Source organism: Dysidea avara, chromosome 13 (assembly GCF_963678975.1).
Source record: "Dysidea avara chromosome 13, odDysAvar1.4, whole genome shotgun sequence".
NCBI classification, from domain to species: Eukaryota; Metazoa; Porifera; class Demospongiae; order Dictyoceratida; family Dysideidae; genus Dysidea; species Dysidea avara.
In genome coordinates, this window is record NC_089284.1 from 8,688,065 (window position 1) to 8,710,928 (window position 22,864).

General features: G+C 38.7%; 2 protein-coding genes and 1 long non-coding RNA gene across 7 annotated transcripts; 1 reads left to right on the plus strand and 2 right to left on the minus strand.

Annotated features, from left to right (window-relative positions):
• Window positions 1-68: 68 nt before the first annotated feature.
• LOC136242061 (4-hydroxybenzoate polyprenyltransferase, mitochondrial-like) lies at window positions 69-6,088 on the minus strand. 2 transcript variants are annotated; one of them, XM_066033437.1, is made up of 7 exons: window positions 5,951-6,088; window positions 5,555-5,899; window positions 5,280-5,401; window positions 3,199-3,284; window positions 2,642-2,775; window positions 1,091-1,279; window positions 69-256 (listed from the first exon to the last, which is right to left on the minus strand). In XM_066033437.1, exons 1-7 carry the CDS (start codon window positions 6,020-6,022, stop codon window positions 107-109), a joined length of 1,098 nt encoding a protein of 365 aa, XP_065889509.1. In that variant the 5' UTR covers window positions 6,023-6,088; the 3' UTR covers window positions 69-106. The 2 variants fall into 2 exon arrangements, with proteins under 2 accessions (XP_065889509.1, XP_065889510.1); XM_066033438.1 differs by having other exon boundaries at window positions 5,555-5,877; window positions 5,951-6,027.
• Window positions 6,022-15,078, plus strand: LOC136242062 (uncharacterized). 4 transcript variants are annotated; one of them, XR_010694468.1, is made up of 3 exons: window positions 6,022-6,175; window positions 14,393-14,713; window positions 14,772-15,078. It is a non-coding gene; the product is annotated as an uncharacterized lncRNA (long non-coding RNA). The 4 variants fall into 4 exon arrangements; XR_010694471.1 differs by having other exon boundaries at window positions 6,032-6,160; XR_010694469.1 differs by lacking the exon at window positions 6,022-6,175 and adding an exon at window positions 10,706-10,854.
• Window positions 15,079-17,552: 2,474 nt separating this feature from the next.
• Window positions 17,553-22,853, minus strand: LOC136243203 (4-hydroxybenzoate polyprenyltransferase, mitochondrial-like). The gene is made up of 8 exons (XM_066034722.1): window positions 22,709-22,853; window positions 22,515-22,655; window positions 22,117-22,462; window positions 21,120-21,241; window positions 20,893-20,978; window positions 20,330-20,463; window positions 19,480-19,668; window positions 17,553-17,885 (listed from the first exon to the last, which is right to left on the minus strand). The coding sequence occupies exons 1-8, from the start codon at window positions 22,717-22,719 to the stop codon at window positions 17,733-17,735; spliced, it is 1,182 nt and encodes a 393-aa protein (XP_065890794.1). The 5' UTR covers window positions 22,720-22,853; the 3' UTR covers window positions 17,553-17,732.
• Between the last annotated feature and the right edge of the window lie 11 nt (window positions 22,854-22,864).

A 22,864-nucleotide genomic window follows, 5' to 3' on the forward strand; every position in this document is an offset into this window, starting at 1 on the left:
TATTTTATGACGGCCGAATCCCGAGGGCATTTGTGTGGTATTTAAGTTAGTGACCTTTTTACCAAATATGTAATGACGTTTTAATTTCAATTTTAAACGCGACGTATTAGCTAGTTGATATGCTATCATTGTCACGTTGTTTCTTCTTCAGCAGGTTGCTAGTCATAATTCCTGTTACCAATAGTAATCCCAGCCATTTGTTGGCCTTGAACTTGGCCATACAATCTGAAGGATTGTCCATCTTCATTGTACCTACCTACAGTGACAGAATTAACACAGAATGTATGAAATACGACAGAAAGCAAACTAAATGAATGAGTGAAATGTGGCTTTGCTTTGTGACAAAAAAAAACAACACATACAAACTGATGGCTAATTTCATGTACCACGTACATACCTAGAATTTTTAGGTATAAAAAATATCAGAATTTTATGGAGAATTTTACCTGAATAATGACCTTAAAAATAAACTGTACCTAAAATAGTACGCAAACAAAAAATATAGTAAACCATTATAGTTTGAAATACACCTAGCTATTTAAATTGTCATCATCCGCCCATGAAATCCAGTATAAACATGGTATTTTAAAATTACCATTAAATTACTGTGCACATGGTGATAACAAGAATAAAGTAGATGTTAGTTGGTATTAAGGATATCATAAGGCCACATAAACTTAATTGTTAGTTTCTCCTCCCTGCCCGCATCGCCGTTTTTCTTACCACATCAAGGATTTTTTGCACCACAGGTGGCTTAGTGCAGCCATCCAGTACCTTCCAAAGTTGGCACCTTGTTAGACCAGTATAAGAAAACTATATTCTGAGTCATTTTAGCTAGCTAATTCAGCTATCTAGGTAGTAAAAAAATAAAATAAAAATCCGCCCTCCCGCACTGGTATTTTGAGTGCAAGAGGATGAGAAACTAATAATTAAGTTTATGTGGCCTAACAATAAGTATAATTTGTGTGTACATGTGTGTAGCGTGCATGTGCATGTATGCATGTGTGTGTGCGCGTGCGTGTGTATATGTATGAGTAGGGTATTTCACATGTGATGCTCTACATACAGTATGCACAAACGATCTAATCACCTGCCATGCCAGGTGGGCACCAACAAGACCTGCAGCAGTATAGTAGGGCCATGTCTGATCACTCAATATGCCAGTTGCTAGTATCCCAGACATCATGCAGACAGAGAACCCTGTTAGGATCATCTTTGTGTTATCACCAAAGAGCATCGTTGTTGACTTGACACCGATTTTCTTATCATCCCGGACATCCTGAAAAACTTTCATTTACTTCAAAGGTTCAAGGTGAAATTCTATATTAGAACCAACTTAACAACACGACAGGGCTTGGACATATCAAAATTGTGACCAAATAATTTTGTACCAAATCCACTGGGCACTTGAGGAAACCATTGATGGCCTGTATATTGCTGTCAACAACTTGTTTTTTTTTGTTGTTTTTTTGCAACAGTATTTAGCATTGGCAAACAGTGTTCTGCTTGGCTATCCTGTTGGAGTAACTATCTGTTGTTTTTTTTAACAACACTTCCAGAATGTCTCATTGAATTAACACTAGCATATACTGGCTGTATAAACTTAGCATTGCAAGAAGTCCACAGAGCTCTGTACAAAATAAACAAGTGGGAAGATTACTTGCATGAGAATGGCCTTTTTATATTCAGGACTACTGCTTCCTTTTAAAGCATCAGCTGAAAAGTGGCTCTATAGCAAATGAGCAATTGAGTTTGAGCTCTCAGCTAAGTGCTGTTATTCAATTCTAAATCTTAACAATAGCTTATTACAATTACAAACAACTATTGCAACTACATAAACTACAGCTAGCTACAGGGGAAAACTATTACTAGGGGAAAAGGGGATTGTCATCATCATCCGAGCCCTGAAGGGCCCAGTACCTCAAGATCATCTTAGCATTGTTGGACCACAGTTGCACAGACAGTTGTTGTAGCAAGTTCTTTCTAGCAACTTTCCGAGGGACACCGCTGCGAGGAGTGGTACGGTCAGCTATACTCTGTAAAGTTTTTAGAGTAAAAGGTGTCCAAACTCCAAATGTTTCCACAACTAATGGAATGAAATCTGACCCCACCTTCTCCACAGCTGCCAAATGCTTCTCATCCTTGGCAACCTCTCCAGCAGCAGCAGCCACCCCAGCACATGAAGCACAGGAGGAGATAAAAGCAGGCTGAGTGGTGCAGCGTATGGAGACATCGAAGTAAGCTGGACGACCATGCTGGAAGTCAGGATGAAAAACATCGCTAGGGCGCAACCCATCATCATAAGAAGCTCTCTGTTCCTTAAGAACCCCAGGGTGATCCTGTGAAAGGGCATTATAAATGATGTTTATCAGAGCATCATGTCGACGTATTCTCATTGGGCCTTGAGAGCAACCTAACAGATGGTCACCATAGTTATCGATGGTAGAAAGACAGGTACACAAAGGAGAGAACGGAAACAAAAAACACCCAACCATATACGTAATCCAATAACAAATTCAGGCCCAGGGATAGCCAAACCCAGACTGACTCGAGGAAGCATCAATTCTTGATGCATCTTTAAAAATTTTATTGCTGAATGGCTAACTGATACTTCAATCATAGTGTACAATGTTCTCCATACCTGGAAGGCATATATTGTGTCATAGACTAGTGTCCACATTATCCCAGATGTGTAGAGTGGCAACAAAACTGACCAATCACAGTAGCCCTTCACTGAGGAGTACCCCACTAGTATTCCCCAACTGAATGCAAAACCTAATTATGAGAATGAAAATGTTACATTAAACAAGACACTGAGAAACATCACTTGACATACTGTACATCTATTTTCAGTGGGAACAAACAATCTTTCTTGAGCATGTGAAAAAAATGCCCAGGTCAATTTCACACACACACACACACAAAAAAAAAACATTTCCAGAACAAAATTATTAAGAATTCAGTATGAATCCTTGATATTCACACAAAGAAATAAGACACAGCAGATAAGAAAGTTTTGGTAGCCAAGAAAACTTGGTAAGTAAGATTAAAAAAATATACAAGTCTAAACATGTACTGCTGCTGCTGGTTGGGAAGGAAAAAAAACTTTCACAAATCTATTTCAAGTATCCTTCAAGACACATGTGCATACATTCTTTGGTCATGGAACCAACAGACAACATGTGTAATGTGACATACCCAGTACAACTTGAGGCCAGTGGGTGACCCTCTTGAATAGTGGGTAGGTCACTATCAGTGATACCGAGGACACTGCTAGTACTGCACTAGAGAAATATAACTGACTGACAGGCACATCTACATTACTTTGTAAAGTGTATGTATGTAATACTGACTATAAACACACACACACGCACGCACACGCACAGAAATTTCAGCTGCTGTATGAACAGTCACACCTGATGTTGTGTGGCTGTTGCTGTTCTACTACACGACTCATTGATCTCACACGACTGGCCTGATTCTGAATCACACTCAGAGCCTCACTTATTACCAGTCACTGGTAGTAACGTCATTCCCTGTACGGGCAGTCATCAGCTCACTACGTCTGGTAAGCTTAACCATAATTATTGTTAGCACAAATAGGAACAATGTAATTGATTGTTTTTATTTTTGTCAGTCTTAGAAAGTCACTACCACATGAAGATTTTTAATAGTTCTAGTAGAACACCTCAAAATGTTAAGGATCTACATCACCATAGATACAGGCCAGTTTAACTCAATAGCAACACTACATCATATATACCTTGTGGAGCAAAAGAAAAGCATGAAGATTAGTATTTAGGACCTCGGCCATAGCTATGGGTGAGAATGATTACAAATAGACTGTATGAAAGCTTGAGTGATCCACTGTAGGTGGCCATGACTAGTGGGATACAGAAACACTAATTGGTACTGTAGCAAATTGCCTATCAATATAGCAGTCCGATACAATTCCATCACCCTGTAAAGCTGTAGAATTGCATGTGAAGCATCTTAAGCAGCTCAGATATTTACAACTTGTGGAAGACAGAGAGTATTGTCAGAAAGGAATTTCTTGAGCAGAAGCAAGTGATACTGGTCTAAATGCTCTTAGAAATAAGATCAACTAGACTGTGTTTGTTGATTAGTTTTTGTGGTTAATCTTAAGACAAGAAATGCACAAATGTCACCACTTCTTGAATCATTTTTACAGCTTCCTAGCAGTGGTGAAGTGCACAGTTATCAGACTTATTTCTGATATACTGGACAGTTGGCATTTGTTTCCCCAGTATTCACCAGATAATATCTGATAGACTGGAGCAATCTGTTGTGTGAACCTCGTAAAAAATACGAACTGGGATTTAAACAACTGCATGCATGCACATGTGTATTACGCACCTTGAATGTGGGTACCAAACAACTGGCCAGAATGTAAATGTAGATGCTTAAACTGTTGTGAAGAACAGTAAAAATACAGTGGTTTGAGTAAAGTATTGTATATCAGTAGTGGTGCCACAATATTAAAATTTTAATATCACGATAATCACGATATCATAGGACTTATATCACGATAGTCACGATATATAATGTTTTTTACAGGACAAATTTTATTCAGTCAATCTATTATGCTCACAACAATGATGTAAAAAAGTCCACACTTACTTTTTATACATCGCCAAATGTTGCTAGAGAAATATCTTCATATTTTCCAAATATCAAATCACTTTTCACTAAATAATTTGTGTTTTTTTTATATCTTTATTCTCTATCATGAAATGTTTCTGTCATGATTATTGCGATATACAATAGATCATGGCATTAATATACGTCAATAGGGTATCACACTAATTTACAAAAACAGATCACATTTCTTGCTCAAGAAAGCAGCAACGGCGATCAGTATATCAAACTTGAAACCTAGTAATTATCGGGTTGGTGTTCTAACCACCTGCTTTACTACACTACACACACACACACACACACAAGCAAGCAAAAGCAGAGCCTTTGGCTACCGTGCTAGCACAGTCATGCCTATCTGGTAAATCAGCACTGACGCCTGTGTGCTACTTTGGTATTGTGAGTCAGCACAGACAAATCCTCCTAGCTACTACCCATAGGAGTCTCACAGATGAAGTTGTGGGCACCCAAGGTCCCATTCACCTGGTGTGAGACATGTACAGTTGGAATTTGCTTCCGTGGCTAACACCAGGTCCACACACACATGCACGCACGCACACACGCGCACACACACACGCACGCATACACACACATGCACGCATACACACACGCACGCTACAGACCTGTACATATTGAGTTGACTCAACAACATCAAGGCTACACTGCCATTAAGAGCAAAGTAGGACAATGCCTGAAAGTTGGACACTTCTCCACTTGCAATTGGTCTTGTTTTAGTACGTTCCACCTGTTGTAAATAGACAAATGGACACATTGGCCATGTTACACAAACTCAGTGAAACATATTACATAGGTCAATTGGCTTGAAATGACCAGAGTAAGTTGATGGACAAAATCCCCATCATAATTATGGTGGTCAATATCACATCAACATGCCCACCTGTTTGTCAAAGTTCTGATCCCAGTAGTCATTTATAATACAGCCGGCACTGCGTGTCACAAATGCACCAGTCCCCATCACACACATCATCTTCCAATCTGGCAGTGAACCAGCTTCTGCAGCCAGAGCCACCCCCCATGAACATGGCAGAAACAACAGCCAAGTGCCAGTGGGTTTATCAAACCTTATCAACCTCAAATAGGCATCAAAAGACTTTGCCACTGAGCCCTTGATGGTGTTGGAGGTGAATCTATGAGGTTGGTAGTTGAGAGCATGATGTGATGGGCTTGGTCCCAGCAGAGATACTAGGTTCCCTAAAGGTACTGGGGGAAATCTAGTGAACACCTGAATACACACAACAATTCACAATTAAAATGTTAGCAATTTGAAACTCACACACGATGAATATCTAGGCAACATCCAATCAATCCTTTCTGACTGGCGTGGTACACTATTCAATTCGAGCATTGACAGTGCACGTGAGTATCGTATTAAATCTATGGTACAGTGTATCGAGTACCGAGATCAGAAAGACAGAGAGAAATAAAGGATACGAGGATGATGAAGTAGTTCTGGGTTGGTGGTAAACTGCCACCATGGCCCCACGTACGTGACGTACAAGTAAGTATCTGCATAGATGGTATCATAGATAGTAGAGCAGCTCATGTATTTTCGACCCCCATGAGTTTTCGGACGCGATATTTCCTAGAAGAGCAATGAGATCCGATCATTTATGGCACTATTATGAAGACCTATCACTATAACCTCCATGTATAAAATTTGAAAGGATTTGGTTATATCGTGTGGCTGCAGTGACCTTCGAAAGCCACTGTCCAAAAAAATGGATGCTCGGACAAAGTAACGTTCGTTCGGACTCCTCCATCTCTACCCTTCCCATGCAACTTATATGCTATTGTGTGGTAGTGATTGGTAGAGCTATCCTTGAGCTATCCCGTGATATAAGCAGATTAGATTTTTATCAGCTATAGTTGCAGCTATCGCTTTTTCCCCAGACGTGGTAACTTGACGAATTGTCGGACACAAAATTGCAATTATAATTCCGGACACAGCAAGTTATTTCGATTATTTTGGCATTTTTTGAGTTTAAGTATAGTACTAACTAAGAAACATTTGAAAACAGCTATTTAGGCACCTGTGTAGAGTGATTTTTTTATCAATTCGAGATAGAAATAGTAGCTACCTCATATAGCTACAATACATTAGGTCTAGGATAGCTACATAAAATTGCTCAAACTTAAAATAATTTATACATTTGAACTTACTTGAGACAAGGGAGATAAGAAATAAATCACAACAATGCACAGGAGGTCGCCACTGCTTTATCGCCTTAGTGACTGTTCTATTAGAGTATATTAATTTAACGCAGTTTTTAAACTGGTTTTCGCACTAATGCACCCTTAGATAGTCTGCATATGCATAAAATTATACTATGGATGCAATTAATGAAGTTTAATTAATATAGCATTAAATACACTCTAATAGAACAGTCACTAAGGCTATAAAGCAGTGGCAACCTCCTGTGTATTGTTGTGGTTTATTTCTTACCTCCCTTGTCTCAAGTAAGTTCAAATATATAAAATTATTAAGTTTGAGCAATTTTATGTAGCTATTCTAGACCTAATGTATTGTAGCTATATGAGGTAGCTACTATTTCCATCTCGAATTGATAAAAAATCACTCTACACAGGTGCCTAAATAGCTGTTTTCAAATGTTTCTTAGTTAGTACTATACTTAAACTCAAAAAAGGCCAAAATAATCGAAATAACTTGCTGTGTCCAGAATTATAATTGCAATTTTGTGTCCGACGATTCGTCAAGTTACCATGTCTGGGAAAAAGGCGATAGCTGCAACTGTAGCTGATAAAAATCTAATCTGCTTATATCACGGGATAGCTCAAGGATAGCTCTACCAATCACTACCACACAATAGCATATAAGTTGCATGGGAAGGGTAGAGATGGAGGAGTCCGAACGAACGTTACTTTGTCCGAGCATCCATTTTTTTGGACAGTGACTTTCGAAGGTCACTGCAGCCACACAATATAACCAAATTCTTTCAAATTTTATACATGGAGGTTATAGTCATAGGTCTTTATAATAGTGCCATAAATGATCGGATCTCAGTGCTCTTCTAGGAAATATCGCGTCCGAAGACTCATGGTGGTCGAAAATACATGAGCTGCTCTATATACCCTTGTATATACCCTACTGGTATAGCATACGATATAATCTATGGTAACTGATATTTAATTCCAAATTGGAAATGGTAGAACCGGGGGCTCTAGATCCCCTCTCCCTCTCCAAAATTGTTTAGTGGTGTCTTCCTGTTTGCTGTGTGTGGCAAGGGGGTGTCACTCCAATAAGCACTGTACTACGATCTGGCCCCGACTAGACATTGGGTGAGCTGCAGTTCGAATCCTGGGGTTGGAGGGATTTTTTTCCTTACTTTGGCCCCTTTTCTGTTACACCTTATCAGTCAGTAAGTCAAGTCATTAGGTCTAAGTCCCTGAAACTAGGTTAGGTAATCCTAAGGCTGCAGCACATGTTGCTGTCAGACCTTCAGTGCTGGTCATTGTAAAGTACTAATAATAAATACTTTAGGTTTAAGGAAGAAAATCCATCCCTCCTGGAGGAAGACTGAGTGTGGCCCCGACTAGACATTGGGTGACCTGCAGTTCGAATCCCGGGGTTGGAGGGATTTTTTTCCCTTACTTTGGACCCTTGTCTGTTACATCTTATCAGTCAGTCAGTAAGTCAAGTCATTAGGTCTAAGTCCCTGAAACTAGGTTGGGTAATCCTAAGGCTGCAGCACATGTTGCTGTCAGACCTTCAGTACTGGTCACTGTAAAGTACTAATAATAAAAATAATAAATAAAATCTGCAACCGCGGTCAAAGCTGGTCAAGATCGATTTTCGATTTTGACTGTTGACTTTCATCGAATTTTTGTCTTGACCATGGACCTGGTTCTGTTTATTTTCGCTATATTTTCGTGCACTACTTACTCGCAAAGCTTTGACCGTGCTGGGAAAACAGTTTGACCATTGTTCTTCGTGAAAAATCGGCCTTGTTCATTGACCTTTAGCTTTGACCGCGGTCGCAGATCGTAGTACAGTGTATATTGCAGTGACACCCCCTTGTGTGGATTAATAGGCAATTGCATACACTTGAGGCCACATATTGTTATCATTCTTAATACAGTTAGCTGAATCATAGATTATATATTCCCTACCCATATATGGCTGAATCATAGATTATTATATTCCCTACTGGAATCATAGATACACAGTATACCAAAGGGATTGGAAACAGAAATTGCGCACTATAACATCCGTGTTCGGTTTACGTCATCAAGCGGTTGCTAAGGATGAGATGGCGAGCAGGTGTGTTTGTAGCTTATCTGTTTATGGCTAACCTCACTTCAGGATGAAGGAGTAAAGTCTCCAAGGACAGTAACAAGAGTTTGCAAGAGCCGTGTTTCAGCGAATTTGTGATAGTGACACATTGGACGCTGGCGATTTATCCAGATTTATCAATGTCTAGTTAGTGACTGATTTTTAGCTACCTGTGGCCTTGTAGTCGTAGAAACAGAACTTAGCTCTATTCCATACTGTACTGCAAGTGTGTTTGCAATTATCGAACACTTGGTCACCTGGCCACGTTCAATTCCAGGTAATATGATTAGATTTGAGGGAGGCCTGTATGGAAGCCCTACATTCCATCAGACTAGGAAGTGGATAAACATATGATTGATTGGTCCCAGTTATGACTTATTTCAGTGGTTTACTACACACCAATAAAGAAACCATTGCTACAGTGCTGGCTAAAGCTACAGGTACTGGGGTAGCCCTACCAGTACAGAATGTGTTAAGTCAATGGTTTTTTGACAATTTCTCACACCGTAACTAATGAAGAATCCATACACTTTAAGTATTTCAACTGTACAGTGCAATGTCTACATTGATTACGAACTACTCGTGTGCAATGTAGCTATGTGTTTTATGTGAGTTCTTTCGAAAGTACACTGATTGGTTAATCGTATAATTTGGTAGTGCATCTTGAGCTCTTGCTTGGATATCTACAGGGGCGTAGTCATGGGCGGGCATTTGCCCAACCATCACAGTTTCTTGCACAACCATCACAAACTTTTGCCCAAACATCACAAGTAGCTAAAGATTCACGCGAGGATTCACAGCAGCACACAAAACAACCCTACTTTAAAGTGTAAACGTATACCTCATTTGTTGAACCATGACTTCGAAGAAGGGATCTAGATGGTGTATCACGTGATCAATTACGCGGAAAATCCCTTGGAAAGTCCCTATAATTACACTTCATGTAGACGCACGTGCCACGCTCCTTGGCGCAGTTTAAATTCGAATTTTAAAATGGAGTCGAAGTATGGTACACTATAGTCGTGGTATTGTATCTCTAAGTCACAGTGAGTGATAATCGTCAGTAGGATTCAGTGCGGATGGTGCTGGCAGCAAAAAATTTTGTTTCAGTGGACTTGTCAAGCATATTTTTTGATAAGGAAAGTACTGTACAGCCTAACTGACTGCTGATGAAAGAAAACGGACTCTTCTAGATAACAATAATGACATATGCAAATGAAGCTGGAAATGGAGAAAAGGTCAAGTCATTATAAAGTGTCACGTGCACAATTTGTAACTTTCTGATTAATAGAGTTGTGGTTTACAACAGATTCATGCAAAATGTACATTGGCTGCTATATAGGACGAAGCTTTCTTGGCATGCTGATATTTGTGATAAGACTCATTATAGTTCATAAATTAGCACCCCCGGCCTTCATTTGGGGCCTTGTGGCTTTTACTTGAAAAAGCGTTACATATTGCTGTGGTGGTTGGTCTGTTAGCTATACTGCTAGTTGATTGTAGTAAATATGTGATGAACTGTTTACATTTTTGGTTCTTATAGGTTCGGCAGTTTAAGGTCACGTGATGCTCGGCTACGACGATCGTCGGTGGATGCCTGCCCTACAATAGCATTACAGCTAGTAAATGTTTGCATGCATGCAAGCAGCATTGTTTACACTATAGCATAGCTAACTGTAGGTAGGCATTCCAGTATCCGAGATTTTTTAATAAAAAAATTCTCCGTATATTCTCCAATAGAACCCTGGCACAAAATGACAACTCGTGTTGAACTTGGGATTGCTCCGTCGTCCGAGCTCCAATTATGAGGGTGAAAATCGCTGTGGGGTTTGTCCACACGCTGATCATCATGAAAATCTTAGTTTTATCGTGCGCGTTACATATAAGTAAGTTTTGTGTTGTTTTGTAATCTTTTCAAGCCTTGTAATGTATGTAGAATACTTTAAAACTTTAAAAAACGTTTGGTCGGGTGGAAGGTAGTCACTGGTGCTTACTTTAAAGTGCGTAGTTACTTCGCTTGGGTTAGCGATTTTCAGCTCCAGAGCAATTTTCTGATGGTTGTGTCATCAGCTCAAAAGTATAAACCACTTCAAAGTTGGCATAACAATGCCATAATTGAAACCACAACTCCACCTTAAGTATTGTTGCATCATTGTGGTACCTCCACTTTAGTTGTTTACCTTTATAAGTTGTTAACTTGATGTTTTTACCAACTTGAGATAGCCACTTGCCTATGGGCATACACCATTGTATTGAGAAGTGTGCAGTAGGTGAAACATATTTGCTCACCACAAAGCATACAAAGATCGCTGAGATCCAATAAGACCTGAAGTTACTCTCATTACATGTACAAACTTGCAGCTAGAAGCAACTGCAGTTTCAAGATAGTCCAGATTGCTAAATGGCTTCCTGATTCAATTGTGCCATCTTCCCCTGTAAAATGTATGGGGAGCCCTGGAGAAAAAATGTACCCTTTTTCAGTTTTTAAGCACTGTGCATGCCAAAGTAGCTAATTCCAACCCAACAAACTATATATTTCTGAGATCGGCAATCAATACTCTATCTATTGAGCATATAAAAAGCCCGTTTTTCCAAAATTTTAAAATCAGTCTGGAATGCCTACTGTAGGCCTTGTGTGTATACACTTTTCATATTTTTCTTTGATAATGTTTCACATGAAAGTGAGCGTGTTTCTTGTGTGTGTAGTAAGTTGATGTTATGCCCAACCATCAAATATTAGCTGGCTACGCCCCTGGATGTCTAATCATGTGGCTTGGATGATTTCTTCAAATTTTTGTGTCTTATCAGAACATTCTGTCTTTCGTCCCCATACTATACAGCTTTGGTTTCAGAGCAATCCAACACACACTTTACACCCCCCAAGTGTGGTAGTAGTTGATGGTATGCTAAACTGATGTCTGCCATTGGTCATGAGTCCACTAAAATTGCACAAGTGAAAGTGGTAAGTAGTGAATTTATACAGTATAACAATTGGTACAAGTTGCCTTTTACACTTGACATAGATATTAAAACATAACTAGCTAAGTTGCTTCTCAATACTGAATATTTGTGAAACTCCGAGAGGGTGTGACCATAACATAATTTGCTTACCTAATGACCTACTAGTGATTAGTTTGTTAACAACAGCAGCCTCTTGTGGTAGCACACACATTCCTATTATCACGTACGAGGCTAGGTAAACCAATTTGCCATGTTACACGCTGACAAATTACAACCAGTCGACAAATAAAGCCATTAGAAATAACTTCGCGGCCCATAACTATGCACAGAATCTATGGCGGCTATCTAGCGCAAGCGAAACACGGGATGGATTTTGGAGCTTGTTACGTCACATTGGGAATTTGTACAGAGACGTCACGTGAGTTACTTCCGTTTCCAATCCCTTTGGTATACTGTATCTATGCTGGAATATATACAGAGACCCCAACTTGTAAAGTGTACTTGAGTGAGACCTGAGCTTAAAATGAGTGAGATTTACTTACTTATGAGTGAGATCTCTCAGTAGAAAAATTCCTGTAAAAATTGCAAAATTTTCCTAGCTATTTCCTGTTATACCTCTCCACTTTTAGCCATTGGAGCACTGTTTAGTGCTTTGCCAAGAGGTCTGAAGTGAAATAAAATTATGTGAGAGCTTAATTTTCCAGGAATTGCAATGTGTGAGATGGAAAACCATGCATGGACTATGGCTGAATGCTCTATTAGAGTATCTTGACTTAATCGCCATCCCATTGTTCTTACAAATGAAATGATTAAAGCATCTTCTCCTGACTGGGGTTGGTCTTCAGCCCATCTAGCATTCCTTTCTCAATGCCTAGCTATGTAAGCAAGTTAGTTTATAACTTCTATACGATCATTAAACATTGAGATAATAACAACTTGCATGATGTCATTATAATGACCAAATTTAGGTGGTGAGACATACCAATGCAGAATGGGCATAAAATTAACAATAGGTGGCATTAACACGTTTTCTTTGATTGTTAGCTGCACACCGAAATCTCTTAAATATTTAACCCTTCAGTATTCATGGTAGCTGCATGCTTAGATCCTTTCTAGCTACTGTCATCGTGTTTGAGTGCTCATGGGTGTACACTGTGTAGACCTATTCAAGCTGTATAAAATAGTTTGGCAAGGTCACAGCCAGAGTCCGGTCCCAGTCCCAGGCATCAACAACAATTGTACACTGATTGAACACCCACCCTAATACAGCAGTCAGGCAAATACCATCTCAGAGGATCTAATTTTCAAAATTTTTATGGGGGAGGCATCCCTGCTAGGACACTAAAAAAGTTTGTCTTCTCAGTATTAGGTCAATGTTTATCCACACCTTGTTTCCTGTCCCCTAGATACCTCTGAACTGGTGGAGCGGCTGGTTATTTTTGTTATTTACAGAAATATAGCTAACAATGAAGCAGGAAATATAAAGCTATCTGTCTGGAGAACAGCTTCGTAATCCTTGCATTCTTGACACATTGGTATATTCTATTACATTCTATAGTTATGGTATAATGCTGTAGCTTATGTATCAGTATTCTTATAATTTACACATCGATTGCTTTAGCTCTGAATACGATCATTTTATTAGAGTAGTATCCAGTAGAGTGCTGTATATTGGTTGACTGTTCTATTAGAGTATTTCAATTTTTCATGAAATGTACTGACTTCAGGTCTGATTCCCTTCTCTAACTGCTAAAATAATTTTAGTTCCAAGCATTATGCTCAAATTTATTCTACTACAGTCTTACCAATAAAATTATTAAGAATTACAATGTATTTCAATTTATGTAGAAATATGAAATCCATAATAAATGCTGCAAAAATAGATGTGGGCGGTGGGAAAATGTTGGCCTTACCTGGCTATAGTGTTATGTGGCCAGACCCTGGTATCACCAAAAGTCTGGCTATGCTTCTGTAGTTCAATTTGATTATTTTTTAAATTTGAAAAATCAATACAGTGGATCCTCACTAATCCAAACTCCAGTAATCCGAACGCTCGATAATCCGAACAGTACAAATGACTGTTCTATTAGAGTATTTTGCAACAAGTGTATGTTCTATTAGAGTAATTGAACTAGGTTCTGTATTATAATCAATGGGTTCACTAATCCAAACAAATTCACTAATCTGAACAAAGTTTTGTCAATTTGAGAACAGAGCTGTTCGGATTAGTGAGGATCCACTGTACATGTTCACATTTTGACAAAAGTCTGGATCCTCCCCTGGTGGCACCAAAAGGCTAGGCCTGCACTAGGCCCAACAATAGTACTCACATACAAAGCAAAAAAGTAAAGTAATTGTTACACAGTGCCAAAACAGTAGCGTGATGAATAGCATTGCAAGTTTAATTGTAAATATTTGTATTTTTGTTTATTATCACCTTGTTTTTTTTTATCTCTGTTTTAGATTCTCCCCAGGTACACAGTCTTGGAAGTAGTGAGTTCATACTATTTGTGCAATATCTGCAGGTTTAAAAATGAACTGCAGCTAGTGATGGTTGAACATGTGTATTGCATGGAAAGCTCATGGGAAGCCCTGCACATTTATGCTACAAGAGTGTCGCATTACAATAATCCCTTGGCAGCCTAATTCTCAGCAACCACTTGCCGAATTGTGCCATACTAACAGTACAGAACTACTAAGTAAATCGACATGGGTGTAAGGAGGGAGTTTCAGGAAACTCCCAATTTTGAGATTCCTAAAGCTGACCTAACACACTACACAAAAGTAAGTGAGCAACAACATGATGTACAGCACAACAATTTATAGTAACATTCATCTCAAGGAAGGATCCACCGATACCCTATTGAAAATGAAGTCACTTATACTCTAACAGAGCAATCACCTATACCATTCATTTAAATACCCATGTATTAAATGTGAGAAAGAACTTTATTGTTGCAAATGATGTAGAGTATGGAATTTCAGTGTTTTTTCATTGAGAAAAGAATATTGCTAGACTAGATATTGTAGCATTATAAATATGAGTGATGCAAAACTGAGTGTGATAGTCTACAGGTTTTTTTTTTGTTCTGTTTTGCCATGCGTGGAAACAGATAGACCTCCTGTATTTATATCATATCATGCGTGTACAAGACACATCCTTAGAGATAAAACTAATGCGTTGATTGTTTACAAATCTTGTCAGTGGATTCATGTCTGCGTTTGTGTGTAGACCCACTAGCTACAGAACTGTCTCCAGGGGGTTATACAAATACATGATTAACTTGAGTTTTGTACCATTCAAGATCTCTCAACAGCTGGGGGTTTTGCCCTCAGACCCACACTGCTGGTAACTTTGTGTTTCTGTTGGAAACCCCCTTTTGAAAATCCTGGCTACACCTCTGTATCTAAGTACTCACTATGAACTAAGGGGCGCGACTATGTTGTTTATGTTTACCAGGGCCACTGACAGGAACTGGCACATTTTCCCCTGGGCCCCACTATTGGGGGCATCAAGGGGACCCCTAACAAAATATATTAAATATCAAGATTAATTAATATACACTTATAGAACAGTCATCCTAATACTGCAGTCAGGAAAATATTCAGTTACAGTAGAATCAGTCTAGCATTAATTTCAGAGGATATAAAAATTTCCTAGGTGGTGTGTATTTGGCAGAATGCTGACTATACAGTAGCAGTCAAAAAAAGTTCCCGTTGTAAATTTCAAGCTTGAGATACCCTAATAAAGCAGTCAGTAAAATAAACAGCATTATTAGACTGTGATAAACTTCTTAAATCACTCTCATATTGATTCAGAGGGTCAAATTCTCAAAAACTTCCTGGAGGCCTCCAGGCATGCATATCATGCCCCCTCAGTTGGCATGCTAGTGTGCTTCACATACTAAGGTGTTCCCTAGCTATATCAGTTATAGGGCACCCCACATTCTTAATTTGCCCTAGGTCCCTAAATTCTCTCGGTAGCCCTGATGTTTGCATTGCAATAACTGTTATTAAGTACACAGCAAAGTCTAAATAAACCAGTTGCAGCCTGAATAAACAACAGAATCATGTCTGACTGAACAAAGATGTCTTACACTTCATAGAACTATTGCACAATATATAACAGTCCAGAAAAGATCAGAAACGGGATCTCTATTGGCATGTCCTTTTAGCCAATGATTGTCAACAAGCCAACAAGAGTCTAAAACACTCCAAGTGTAGTGAAGGTTGTGTCTTCTGCTCTGGACAGTCTTCAATCACTTTTTATGATTGTTATGTATTTTTGTGATAATCGTCAAACATTATACAAGTACTGGGTAAGCTGATTTTGCTGGTCTTGGGTGGGACAACATTTATAGTCTAGGTTGACACCTGATTTTATTGTCCCCCTGTAGTCCATTGACTTTGGTACTCTATGGCTTGTTGCATCTCAATTCAGAGAATCAAGATGTGACAGGCCCATAGAGTACTAAGTCAGTATTACTACTCCATGATTTATTGGAAATACTGTTGGTTGAGATAGATCTTTCAATAGTACAGTGCAAAACCACTTAGTGCTTTAGCATTATTTCCCCAGTGTATCACCCAAGAAAGCCAGAGGCATTAACATGAGCTACATTACCCCCCACATGGTTGTTGAAATCTGACTTGGTGATGATTAAACCGCAAACTGCCATTCTGGCTGCATGGATTTTAATAACATGCAGAGTGATTCAACCATTTTCTATTGTAGATATACTGGTTCGCTGCTTGGTTGCTTATATATACGTATGTCTTTAATACTTGTACATCATGATATAAAACCAAGGCAAACTTTTATTCTATGGACAAGTTATGATGCCATGCCGCCACATGACAACTATGTCCGCCTAATGGGTTAACATTGTTTACACCTACACAAGGAGAAAACAATGCGGTTTGTTCTAGTCATGCTGGTAAAGTAGGGGAAATCCCTCACTTACTATATCTGTCCTACTAACACAATGAAATGTATCAGATTGCATATGCAACATGCTTAGCTTCGGTGAAATTTCGTACACAGGTAGGCAAAAAGGTGCACACGTACATCTTGGGCAGTGTCAATAGCACTAACCATAGTTGAGTTATGCTTGCATCAGTTAACAGAAAATTCAGTTAAGATTATGCCTATATAGCCAATACTGCCAAGCTGTCATGGTTTTAGGGTGATATTTTTGGTAGGAAAATACGTACACCTGACACTTAATGGATAAGCAGTTTCACCTAGAGTTATGTGATAATAGTAAAACCTATATCTCGATCGATAATTGATATTATCTTGATAATGTAGTATCATGCGAATAATTATTTTGTAAGCACAGTTGTACATATTTGTTGTCAGAAATTTTATTACTTCCCCAACTAGTTTGAGACCTCTCCACAAGTTGTCTTGACTGTGGTTGATTTACAATAAATTACGAAGATTTACTATTATCTCGATAAGCAAATCATTATCTTATATACGATACGTGATTTAGGTATGTAGACAATTTTTTTGTCTAGATATCTAGTTCCACCAAAATAAAACTGTACAAAATACCCGTCCAAAGTATATAAACCTTATATAGACTGATGACAAATTTTTAGATTTACTTGCAAGTGGACATTTTTCTTATGGGATGTATACACTACAATCAAATTTTTTTTTTAAATTGTATACATAAAACCATCATTTCTACTGAACTATTGACATATTATGTTACAACATTTCTTACACTTTGACACTATTTACCATAATATATTAATATATTAATTACATTTCAACTTCAATAATTATAATGATTTATTTGCTATTGTTTTTGTTTACATCGTCATGTTGTTTCTTCTTATACAATGTGCCAGTCATAATTCCAGCTAACAATAGTAATCCCAGCCATGTGTTGGCCTTGAACTTGGCCATACAATCTGCAGGATTGTCCATCTTCATTGTACCTACCTACAGTGACAGAATTAACACAGAACATGTATAATACAACAGTAAACACAACTGTAAGCAAACTAAATGAGCATATACTATTACACTTGTTGATGTGAGATAACAATGGGTAGTTATTTGGTAGTTATGTGAAGCTGCTATGTGATTATCAGCAAATCTAGTTTAATTTAGTGCTGCACTGAATAACTGATTAATCAATCGAAGATTTCCAAAACTTCAATAACCAGTGATAAATATTAAATAAACGATAATCGGCTCCCAATTGCTCACATATTTGCAGCTTACCAAACACTGTATTTCGGTCACTGGGTCTTGATATATTGCATTTGTTATATATCAATAGTCGCCCACTTAAATCAATAAGAATTTAATGTCAATCACACAAGCACGTGTGTTCCATAAACAGATATTTACTGTTATAAAATGCGTGCCTAAAATAGTGGAGTTTAATTGTACCAATTATTGTCAATTATTGGTGATCAATAAACAATTTTGTAGGTGCACAGCTCTAGATGGTAAGTTTTGCGTGGAGGAGGGTTCTACATAGATATTTGAAAAATACATACACAAACCCGTATGCATGAATCATCATCACTTACCCACAAAACTCATGTTAGTAGGTGGCAGTGTACACTACCAAAGCCATTTAACTTTGTTGGTAAAATGAAATAGATTGCAACTATATATACTTACTGGACAGCTAATGGATGCTAATGGACACTAACAGGTAATAATGGTACACATTAAAGTAATCTTTGACTAACACTTTGTGACCTTTTCACAAACAGTGAATTCAATAAGTAGATTTGTTGTCCTCCATTCTTCTCACTTATGAATGATGATAGCCATGTTATCTTGCTAGTTACTCTGCCATCAATCCACACTCACAACCTAAATTCCACACACTTTTGTATACCTATGCAACATGCATTATTTCATGGCCCAGTGAAATCAAAGTTAAATGTGTTTGCTAGTGCCACACTGCCCCTTTGAAATGTGTTTATTAGTAAGGCAATATCAAACTTTGTGTGTAGTGTGTGTATAACTTTTTTTTCGAAATGAACTGTCATTGCCACTGTCCCACCACTTGACTAGCATCACAGACCACCACACAGGACATAATCACTTTCAGTAAAAGTGCCCACATTGAAGGATCTGGGAAATCTGGACTAAATTTGTGATCATCGAGGTGGCCTACCCACACAGGTTGAAAATATTTAGGAGACAATTACTGCAGTTACATCAAGCAAATACTGTAATCTGATTGGTCTACTTAAATTCCAGCAGAGTTCACGGACTGTGGCCAGATTCCCCAGACTCTTCCGCGCGGGTGCTAATATGGAAATCAATAACGCCCTGGTGAGACTACTCTAGCACCTGTTGGTACATAGTGGATGACTTTTAGAAAAGGAGTACTGTAGTCCTGTACTCACCAATATGACCCATCTCAACAACCATGGGATGACTGCCACAAAATACACAATGTAGTGCAGTAGTGAATGTAACATAGTATTGTGTACATGCATTGAGGGTATTGCACATGTGATGTTCTACACACACAGTATGTGCAAACAACTATACATAGTCTAATCACCTGCCATGCCAGGTGGGCTCCAACAAGACCTGCAGCAGTATAGTAGGGCCATGTCTGATCACTCATCATGCCAGTAGCCAGTATCCCAGACATCATACAGACAGAGAACCCCCCTAAGATCATCTTTGAATTATCACCAAAGAGCATTGTTGTTGACTTGACACCAGCTTTTACATCATCCTTAATATCCTGGGGAATAAAACTAGAGTTAAAATTCTAATTTACAACCTTACAAGGTTTGACAAATCAAAATTGTAGTAATAGAATTTTCAAGGATGCATCAAGAAGTGGGTGCATACACCACGTAGCCTGAAGGTTATTACAGCAAAAAGAAACAACTTTCTAACAACGTCTCCTTTACTGTCCTTTGCTAAAGCCCTAGTCTTGGTATCAATGTCAATTTGAAATGCTATACATACTTCCAAGACAATGACTACAGTCCCCTCACGTTTTGTATATATATATATATATATATATATATAAGGTACAGAGTTCTGCGGACTACTTGCAACGTCAAATTTTAAACCCATTCTAGTCAACACAGCTCCTTTATTTTGTCAATGCACTGACCTTGTCTGAGACATCCTGACAAGTTATTCTGGGTCTACTGGAAGCGTTGTAAGCTAGAGATACTCTGACATGGCAGTTGGCTGCTTGGACTTAAAAGAGTTCGTAAAACCCTGTATGCCAGTGTTAGAATTTGGCCATTTTTTGACAGCACACATTCTTCTAGACTATCAATAGTTTTGTCATTACAAACATGCCCAAACAAAGTGGATTGTGGGTGACAAATTACTACTGTTGGCGCTGATTGATATTTCTAGCATTGTACAGTGTATGTTTTCCATACCTGGAAGGCATATATTGTGTCATAGATTAGTGTCCACATCACCCCGGATGCAAAGAGTGGCAACACAACTGACCAATCACAGTAGCCCTTTACTGCAGAGTACCCCACCAGTACTCCCCAACTAAATGCACATCCTAATTATGAGTGAAAAAAAATATTACATCAAATAAAGACATGGTAAATCCAAAAACGTGTGAGCAAACTACAGTGATTTGAATTCACAGATTATCATCTGACATACATACATTTCAATGGGAATAAACATATTATGAATGGAGCATGTGAAGAATGCCTAAGTTAACTTCACACAAAGCACGTAGCCTTCTTTGCAGGTCCCTAGTGGGATGGTAACTAATAATAAACAAGGTTCCATATTAACATGTTAATATTAAGAGTTCATTATGAGCTCTTGCTATTTCGTGTACAGTTTCTGTACACACTGCAAATGCAGCAGACGTCAAGACAGAAATAGTACTGTATTATAGTAGGTTGGGTGTGCAATGCATACATTCTTTGGACATGGACAACAACATAACCAAACAGACACCATATATGGGACATACCTAGTACAACTTGAGGCCAGTGGGTGATCCTCTTGAATAGTGGGTAGGCCACCAAAAATGAAAGTGAGGACAATGCCAGTGTTGAACTAGAGAAACAGAAGATTTACAAGTTTTTTACTGTTCTACAAGTTACGTATACAGTTATGACTATAGCACATGTTCACAGACTCACAAACAGACAGATGGACACAATCACACGCACGCACACACCTCACTCACACACGTACCTGTATGTATTGAGACTTGCAAACAATGCCACAATAACACTACCATTAAGAGCTAAGTAAGATAATGCTTGAAAGTTGGACACTTCTCCGCTTGCAATTGGTCTTGTTTTACAACGCTCCACCTGTTGTAAATAGACAAATGGATACAATGGCAGACCATAGTGCTATACTATAAGGTGAGCAAATGCATAGCCACATTCTACACAATATTCATTGAAACTGCTGTGGTGTCAGTTGATACCAGTGTTTTAAGCCAGACATAATTAAGTCACGGCTAATCCTAACTGTCCACATAGTATTTCAAGATAGCTCAAAAATTTGCATTGATATCCTCAATCATGCTGTAGTACACAATACCGTATACGTACGAAATTTTGAGATATGTAATTTTCGACAAATTTCAAGATTTTTGCAGTTTTCTTTTGAGGATCACTTGTTTTTCACCGAGGTTACCTAGTAGAAAGCACCATGACAATTGTTAAATTGAGGATGAAAATAATTTCACAGTAACTCTGTAATCCACATGTTCCCTGAAAATGTGTATGTATAATAGGACTTCTGCATAGAAGTGGAATAGGTAGACATGTGGATTGAAGCTCCCATGCAATTTGGATTCTTAGCTCGCGTCTTCACTTTGCAAAATTGAGACTCTAACAGTCAACTACTAATAAAGCAGTTGGGCACAGCTTGAGTCTCAGATTGTATGTATTGTAAGACAACTATAGCTATAGCAGTAATAGATTGTCCACAACTTATGAGATTTACTTCAGTAGGTAAATCTTGCTGAAATGCAGCTCAGCAATAACTTGTGAAGCATACCATAATGAAAAACATAAAATGACTGTCCACCTTTTTGATAAACCTTTGACGATGAACTGTGAATCAATTTTGCCTGGCCTTACATGCACTCTGCTCAATTGGCTTGATAAGACCATGGTAAGTTGACAACAGACAAAACTACATAATTATGTTGTCAATATTACAACAATGTGCCCACCTGTCTGTCAAAGTCCTGATCCCAGTAATCATTCATGATACAGCCGCCACTGCGGCCTGCAAATGCACAAGTCCCCAGTAGGAGCATGATCTTCCAATCTGGCAGTGAACCAGCTTCTGCAGCCAGAGCCACTCCCCATGCATATGGCAGAAACAACAACCAAGTGCCAGTGGGTTTATCAAACCTTATCAACCTCAAATAGGCATCAAAAGACTTCGCCAGTGACCCCCCACTGGTATTGGTGGTGAAGTTATGAAGCTGGTAGTTAGCTGCAAGTGAAGGGATTGGTCTCAGTGGAGAGAAAAGGTGTTTTGTGCCTAGAGGTGCTGCAGGAAAGTGTGAATACCTGAATACACAAAACAAATAATTTCAATGTTAGCAATTTTAAACTTTTTGACTTTGCCAGTGATCCCCTGTTGGTATTGGAGGTGAAACTGTGAAGCTGGTAGTTGACAGCATGCGGATGTGATGGAATTGGTCTCAGCAGAGAGAAAAGGTGATTTGCGCTTCCTAGCGGTGCTGCGGGAAAGTGTGAATGCCTGAATACACAAATCAAATCACAATTACAATGCTAGCAACCGTTTAAACTTACACTCGATACATATCCAGACAACATACAATCAACACCTAAAGTTTCTGGCAGACTCGCGTGGCTTCGCCACCTCTTTTGTTTCCCTTTTGTGACGTAATTAGTGGGAGGAGGAGCGGTCTGACCTCTCGATTGATTTACATTGGGGCGTTGGCAAGC